The sequence below is a fragment of the Haliotis rufescens genome, unplaced genomic scaffold (genome assembly GCF_023055435.1).
Source record: "Haliotis rufescens isolate VD_foot unplaced genomic scaffold, xgHalRufe1.0.p SCAF_4, whole genome shotgun sequence".
NCBI classification, from domain to species: domain Eukaryota; kingdom Metazoa; phylum Mollusca; class Gastropoda; order Lepetellida; family Haliotidae; genus Haliotis; species Haliotis rufescens.
The window spans coordinates 65,179,632-65,188,044 of NW_025964112.1; the positions used below are offsets into that span (position 1 = coordinate 65,179,632).

The 8,413-nt window shown below is 41.6% G+C and overlaps 1 protein-coding gene across 2 annotated transcripts in view; it reads left to right on the forward strand.

Moving 5' to 3' along the window:
• Positions 1–7,482, forward strand: part of LOC124114733 (cyclin-dependent kinase 6-like) — a 53,239-nt gene extending 45,757 nt beyond the window's left edge. For both annotated transcript variants that reach the window (XM_046475441.2, XM_046475442.2), the window contains exons 6-7: positions 910–1,045; positions 2,912–7,482. In XM_046475441.2, coding sequence (XP_046331397.1) covers positions 910–1,045; positions 2,912–3,079 — 304 coding nt within the window. In that variant the 3' untranslated portion in view covers positions 3,080–7,482. The remainder of the gene's footprint in view (positions 1–909; positions 1,046–2,911) is intronic.
• The last annotated feature ends 931 nt before the right edge of the window (positions 7,483–8,413 follow it).

Genomic DNA, 8,413 nt, shown 5'->3' on the forward strand with positions numbered 1-8,413 from the left:
TAGACATACTGCATATATAAATGTTTGACATGTCTTTTCTCCAACTGAAAGTGATAGGTCACTAAAGCAGAAGGACTTTTGACTGTGTTAATCTGTTAGTTTGGTGATTTTCTAGATTCAAATGGGGGCACCATGGCCTAGTAGTCTAAGGCAGTGTTCGAAATACCTGCCTGCCCGACCGTCCGAGACGGGTTGATTTCAACTCGGGCTGCCAGATTTTCAAATCCCCCCTGCCCGACGGTCGGGTTATATTTCATATGTGACAATATTCTAAATATTTCCCGATGATAATCATTAATTCACATGTAAAGATGAATGATAATATGTAACCAAAAAGAAATCCCGTTAGCTTATCCTGAGAAACATATGATTATAGTGGGCAGGCAGGTTTTGGTCGGGGCTGGCAAGTATTTCAGCTAGCCAGTCCTGTGGTCTGGCTGAAATTTTTGGGAGTTTCATACCCTGTCTAAGGCACAGCAATTTGCTGTGCAGAGCTGCATCCCATGGGCATGCCAGAAATCTATGATTGTTGGTTTCGAATCCTGGTTTGCACGGATTATATTTCTAAGTTTGTCAGTACGATATTCGTGCTTGTGGGCGTCAAGAAAGTACTAAACATCTGAGACCTGCATCTCCTCAGGCTTTCCTCCCACACTAAGCTGACATGCAGTGATATAACGGGAATGCTGTTCAAACACAATACAACACTACTGATCACAGTTGTAGAGAATGGTGCGTATCATGACAATGTTAGACAATGTCACCTGATTTTGTGAATCCCTAATGGTACATGATACTAGCCAGGGAAAGTGAGGCGGTATTCAGAAAAAAAGTATGTATGGGATTGCTTCTGTGTTTGTTACTGAGAATCCAATCATGCAATGTCTACACACTTCACTTGTCTTCCAGAGCAATCGGCCTGCCATCTGAACTAGAGTGGCCAGAACATGTCTCGTTGCCATGGAAGTCATTCCGATCAGTTGCTCCGCAGCCTCTGGAAAAGTTTGTTCCGGAAATTGATCATCAGGCCAAGGATCTCCTGGAGGTGAGATGGAGTGTCAGAAACTCCCTGTTGGTTCGGAAATAAACGATGAGTGGGAGTTGTTTGTCGTACAATAAAACACTACAGGGAGAATAAACCATGAGGGGCGCAGCATCAAGTGGCTGATTCTCCCTGCAGTGTTTTATTATAAGGGTAACGCTATTTTTCAGGGCATTATCATTTGCAGAAGCCTGAGGTCTTCTATTAACTGCCTGACAAAAGGAGGTCAGTTGAAAAGACCAAGACCTTCTGCAAATTATAATGCCCTGAAAAATAGTGTTACCGTTATTATAGCTGAATTTGTTATCAAAGAAACAACTATATCGGTTTTGAAAAATTTACTGTAATTAACACGAATGTTACTGACCCGCTTTTACAAATATGGAAACGTCATAGAACAAACCAGATGATGTCACAATTGAACATGACGTCACCTATCCCTATCCTATGACGTCACCTAACAACGGGCGTGATATTGGCCCGTCATCAAGCAATATGAGGGCATTATCAAGTTACAGTGGCCCGCTCATATCTGATGCAGGCGGTTTAGTGATAATTCTATCCATTTTACCTATAATGTACGCTATACAACAACCACAAGTCCTTTTTCTCTTTTATGAGATATCAACATTTTGTACAGCCTCTTTTAGGGTGTCAATAAATTGTAGAAGCTTGAAAAACATTATTTAAATAATGATGATGTTTTATCATGAAATAAACCAGGCTTTATTCTTCATTGTTCTTTGCGATTTATGGTGCAGCTATCTTGAATATACACATACAGTGTCAACAACACCTTATTGTATACAATATGTTTTTGAGTACAGTGCCCATGTCTTATCAAAAAAGATGTATGGAGGGGGGTTCGCATTATACTCTCACAATGTGTTTTGATGTTTTTTCCAAACCCACAGACATTACCGTGAGCATTTAACACTGGAAATGCCATGTCAACAAATCTGGACTGAAGTACACAAGTTAATCCTGTTATTACACTATCTGGTTATAAAAAAATGTTAAATGTGTATCTGGACTTATGTTTGTAATTTTTTTATGAATTTTATCCAAACTTTCATGTCAACATAACATTTTCACAATAACGAAACCACAGGAAACCTTAACGGTGACTGGTCGAATTGTTCCATACCTGAAAAATATCCGGCAATAACAATCAGCTGTGCTATGCTAATTGTTATTACCGTATATCGCTGTGTATAAGGCGAGTTTTTCGTACCTAAAATGAGGGGGCTAAGAAGGGGGGTCGTCTTATACACGGAGTCGAAGATCTCACATTTTTTTCCACTGGCGATATCAACCGGCGTCCGATAGCAAGCCCAGCATTTGACAATAAAACTTCGCATTTCGTCCTAAATAACTGTTCCAATAACTATTTCCATACATAAACATGATTTGTATCTCTTTTCCTTGAATAAAGTTTAATAATTTCTGCAAATAAAGTTGAAATGACCCTCGCCTAGATGCAGATTGTCAAACCACCGGTACTATTTTAAATATATATAATAAACGCGGTGACTGAAATAATACGAAACTGGAAAATATTATTGTTCCTGATAAAATAATAGTTCCAGATACACTTCTTCCGATTATTGCATCAAATTTCTTTGAAGTTATATTTCTGAAGCCCATTTCTGGTGTCCCCCGCCGTGATATTGCTGGATTATTGCTAAAAGCTGCGTAAAATCAAACTCACTCATTCCAGAATCTTTGGCACCAACTCAAGTGAGATGTTTGTACCAAAATAAGGTTGAAGTGTTATGAAAGTACTTCTCAAGTCAGGGGTGCTACAGAGCCCTTGTGATTATCATTTACCGCCGCTACCCAACTCATGCAGTATTTCTTATTTTGTAGAGGCTGCTTACATTTGACCCACATCGACGAAGTAGTGCAAGTGCAGCTCTCTGTCACCCATACTTCCGGGACGACCTTGACAGTCTCCGTACTTCCAGCTCACTGTCCACATCAGAAAACGAATCATTTGACACAGATGGCCGTTCAGACACACCGGTCAGCAAGTGAGATGGTGAGAAGAAGAGTTGTCTCCCCTCACCTGTATTCTGATCTGCAGCAGGTGACCAAGGCCATGTCAGCAAGATTGTGTATGAGAAGAAAACAATTTTTTAAAACAAGATTTCCGTTTATGGCTTTTTTATATTCAGGATTCGATCTTTTTTGCAGATTTGTTTCATAAATGGTAAAACAAACGGAAAAATGATTACATTTTGTTTAAAACAAAGCTTCTGCTTGTACATTGAAGCTTTGCACAGCGACGAGACACCGGTGTCAAACATTGATGTCGGCATACAGATTATACCAGTGGCAGCCATATTGAAGGCCAGAAATCATTCTACTATTTGTCCATATATTTCTGCCATTCATAATTCAAGATGGACCAATATTGATATTTTCATACATTTACACCTGTTTTTAATGGTTTTATTGATTGCCTGTGTTCACATTAATACACCAGTAATATTATACCTATATCTGTATTTGAAGATTGTTGACTATCTTTGGCACGGTGTTATCTTGCAGCCACTCTCTCTGTGATGTGTGATGTGTGTGTGATTAGTGTGACTGTGTGTGTGTGGACTGCAGCCAGTGCTCCTATCCTGCTGGGATGTTAGCATGCTTTGTGGTATTTTGGTGCATCACATCCTGATACACGTCATCGATAACTTGTATGCCATGTTTGGTCCACCATGCAATCAGGTCACAAACCATTCGAAGAACAAATCTTTTCTACTTACCATCTTTGGCCAAGATAAATTAATTACGAGACAAGCAGGAGGTATTTGTTATATTTATTATTTTTTTGTACTGACTGCAAATAGCCATCTTTCCAGTTGAAGAAAGAATGAAATGTGTGCTTCATGAAGTCAAGTAAGCCCCTGCCTCAGTAGAACAGGATGTTAATCTCGTACATAATGTATTTTGGCCTTCAGGACCTTGTGGGCCCAAATGTTGTATTTTTGAAGGAGCTTTCTCCTGACAATAATGTTGATGTTACTTCTGTTGCGTGTATGTATTGTGATTGTGTAAGTACTGCCGTGCCCATGGACATAATCTATTCATGGTGACTTACATTAAAAGTCTCAAATGAAATCTCTTTTGGGATGAAATATTCTGTAAGAATGTGGATTACATTTTTCTGTTAGATTGAACCTGGAGCAGACGCTTGTATGGTTTGCATTAACAAGTCAACTGATCTCTTACTTTTAAAGTGAGCTTTAATAAGTGAGCTTAAGTTGTGGGCCCAACTGGTGGTAAATCATTGGAGCCTAAAGAGTTACCTCCCTTAGTTCTCTATGCCATGTCCCTCAGTTTGTGTCTTTGAACAGAAAGTTATGTGAAACTTGTTTGCCTCCGTGAGTCATGAATATGTCAGTTAAGAGTATTCTCTTTCAATGCAACTAGCTGTATGACTATGAAATATCTTCTTCTGTACTTATCTGTACTTAATGAACCCATCTAAGCAGGCTCTGAATCAAAAGTCTAGAAGAGAGACTGCGAAAGTTCCTCTCAGTTGGATAAGGATGAGAGCACGTAGCCACTCCACAGGCTGAGAAGCTTTACCAGGCTTCTTCAACGTTTAGTCCGATTTGCTGCTCTGTGTTCACAATCATGTGAATCAGTGACCTCCGGCACATGACCAGTGCAGATGTGTCTGTCACATGATTGTTGTGTCAATTTCACTCTTTGAGTGTCTGACATCTGACCTTGAGAGTCTTGCATGGACATTCATCCTCTGGTTTGGGCCTTGATAATCTTGCATGGACCATCATCATCTTGCTTGGGCCTTGATAGTCTTGCATGGACCATCATCGTCTTGCTTGGGCCTTGAGAGTCTTGCATAGACCTTCAACGTCTGGCTTCGGCCTTGAAAGTCTTGCATGGACCATCATCGTCTTGCTTGGGCCTTGATAGTCTTGCATGGACCATCATCGTCTTGCTTGGGCCTTGATAGTCTTGCATGGACCATCATCGTCTTGCTTGGGCCTTGATAGTCTTGCATGGACCATCATCGTCTTGCTTGGGCCTTGAGAGCCTTGCATTGACCTTCAACGTCTGGCTTCGGCCTTGAAAGTCTTGCATGGACCATCATCATCTTGCTTGGGCCTTGATAGTCTTGCATGGATCATCATCGTCTTGCTTGGGCCTTGATAGTCTTGCATGGACCATCATGATCTTGCTTGGGCCTTGATAGTCTTGCATGGACCATCATCGTCTTGCTTGGGCCTTGATAGTCTTGCATGGACCATCATCGTCTTGCTTGGGCCTTGATAGTCTTGCATGGACCATCATCGTCTTGCTTGGGCCTTGATAGTCTTGCATGGACCATCATCGTCTTGCTTGGGCCTTGATAGTCTTGCATGGACCATCATCGTCTTGCTTGGGCCTTGATAGTCTTGCATGGACCATCATCGTCTTGCTTGGGCCTTGATAGTCTTGCATGGACCATCATCGTCTTGCTTGGGCCTTGAGAGTCTTGCATGGACATTCAACGTCTGGCTTTGGCCTTGAAAGTCTTGCATGGACCTTCAACGACTGGCGTGGGCTTATGTGTTCAACATTGATCCTATGTGTCTGTTGGGAATCTTATGCAGAGATGCTGACCATTATGATATTTTGAACCAAATTCCACCAATTTGATTAACATGTTGCCACTAATTGAAACTTTTTACTGACATCACTACAGGTTTTGTCACACATCAAATCGGTTGATAATTTAATTATATTTGGGTGGTGCAAAAAATGATTTATTTTCATAAAAAGTTATTCTTGGTAATAGTGATTTCTAATTATTTTTTTAAAACTTTAACTTGTCAACACCCACATGATCCCCAATATTCCTAATGTGTCTCAATTTTTAGTTGGCATCTCTGCTTGAGTTCTGCTTTAATGTTGACCTGGGCCTAAGTTTGTGACATACAACCCAATAATGTCTGCTAAACCTGTGTCCACATTATTGTGTAGACCAGCATGAAGTGTTCATTTGCAAATCAACTCAACACTCATGACCCATATTCAGATCGACATCACTGTACAAGGGTTGATGCAGAGTTATCTCCCCCTTTTCCAGTTTTTACCATCATGCAGTTCATCCACAGCGCTGTTGTTTTCACAACAAATACCCATAATCGTACCTGCTCAAATGTGATACAGTAAGCATTTATCTTCAAAGAAGAAATCAAAATGGTGTGACAAGTATTGTAGTGCCTTACCTGTCTCTTAGCGTAGCATGAGGTCATGTGTCTCCCACCGCCAAACTGGCATGCTGTGGACAATGTCAGCACATCCCCATTCATAACATCAGATATGCATATTGACATTTCATGCATTTTTCTAGCATTAGAAGCAGAAACCTGACGGGATCTAGGAGGCCGTTATTTTCATTCCTTTGTATGCCAGCATGCCCTCAGCTATTTTGGTAACCAGGGTGCCTTGTGAAATTGGTTCAAGCCCTTCATACGTTTGTCCATTACCTTCTTATGATGAGTACCTAGTGTTATTGGTGCAGGGCCTGGCTATATTAGCTCCTGGCCTCCTACTGTTTGCATATTGCCTTGTAGAAAGTCACATGGTCACATTTCCCCAGCTGAATTTATCAGGATAAACATCTCCCCAACGCCCTCAGTTGTCTCTGGTTGTGTTCAGTATTAATATTTTGCAGCAATCTGTCACAAAATCCCAGTGTCATCTCACTTGTTGTCCTAGTCTACAACATGAGTACAACAAAAGCATCATTCCATGGCCTATCCGTCCACGTATATGACCACAATAAATTCAAAACTTCCTGCCGGTTGTGAGCTCACTGGCTGCCCAATCAGCTGTTTTGTAATGTATATTAGGAGCATTGAATGTTCAGCCCCTCCTTCCAAAGACTATCCTGCCACAGGGAGGTGCATCACCAGCCTTAGATTAAGACCAGCTCAAGTGTTCAAGTCACAGTGCTTGGAGGTCTTACCTTGATGCCTTTTTGCACCCACATTCACCAACCCACATTTATCGACCCACATTCACCTATCCAGTCACTGACCCACAGTTGCCAATTCAAATTCACTGTCCGAATCACCAGCACACATTCGCTGAGCCACAGTCGTCGACCAACATCGATCCTCACATTTACGGACTTGGTCTCCTATTCACATTGACTAACCCGCAGTCACCTTTTGCACAGCCCTCCAACAGTGACCTATTGTCACTACAAACATCCACTATCCTGCCAACCTTAAAGTCTGATGTCTCAAAATATCCAATTCATTTAATCAGCCTTGCCGACCAAGCTCAACCCGCCCGGGGTAGAATAGGTCTTCAGCTACCCATGCTTGCCGTAAAAGGCGACTATACTTGTCATAAGAGGCGACAAACAGGATCGTGTAGTCAGGCTCACTGACTTGGTTAATGCATGTCATCGTATCCCAATTGCCCAGATTGATGCTCATGATGTCAATCACTGGATTGTCTGGTCCAGACTCGATTATTTACAGACCTCCGTCATATAGCTGGAATATTGTTGAGTGCGGCCTTAAACAACGAAACAAACAAAGAAACAAAAGCTCCACCCACAGTGCAAATCTAACTATGCATCAAGCTCCTCCCTGTATGCCTAAACTCCACCCACCATGCTGATCACCCCACCAATCATACTGCTAGCCCCTCCTCCCCAGGTACGCTCACTACCTGTAGGTACTGCCAGTATCCGGTCACAACACTGCCTATTCTCATACTTACTAACATCCACATTTTGTACAATGTTTTTACCATGGGACCAATCTGATACATATATATTCCATTTACAAGTAAGACAAAGCCAAATGTGATTGAATAATCAGCGCTGTAATAAAAGCCATTGACAACACTGTTACCATAGTGACAGGTAAGTCTTTTGAAGTCATTCCAGGCAGTTATGCAGCTAACATGTTCACACCAACTGTTCAGCCTTTTGTCCTAGGTTGGAATACCCAGGAAAAAACTGTGTGATAGATATGCCTTTGATGTCTAGTTCTGAGCTCTCCGCTGGTTAGCAGCAAGGACCTATATGATTATCTTAGTGTGGAAACCTGCAGTTTCTACATGATTATCTGTGTGTGGACCACTCACAGTGACATGAATGATTATCTGTGTGTGGACCACTTGCAGTTGTCTGCATGATTATCTGTGATGACCGCTTGCAATTGTCTGCATGATTATCTGTGTGGACCACTTGCAGTTGTCTATGTGGACCACTTGCAGTGACATACATGATTATGTGTGTATAGACCACTTGCAGTTGTCTACATGATTATCTGTGTGGACCACTCGCAGTTGTCTACATGATTATCTGTGTGCACCACTCGCAGTGACATACAT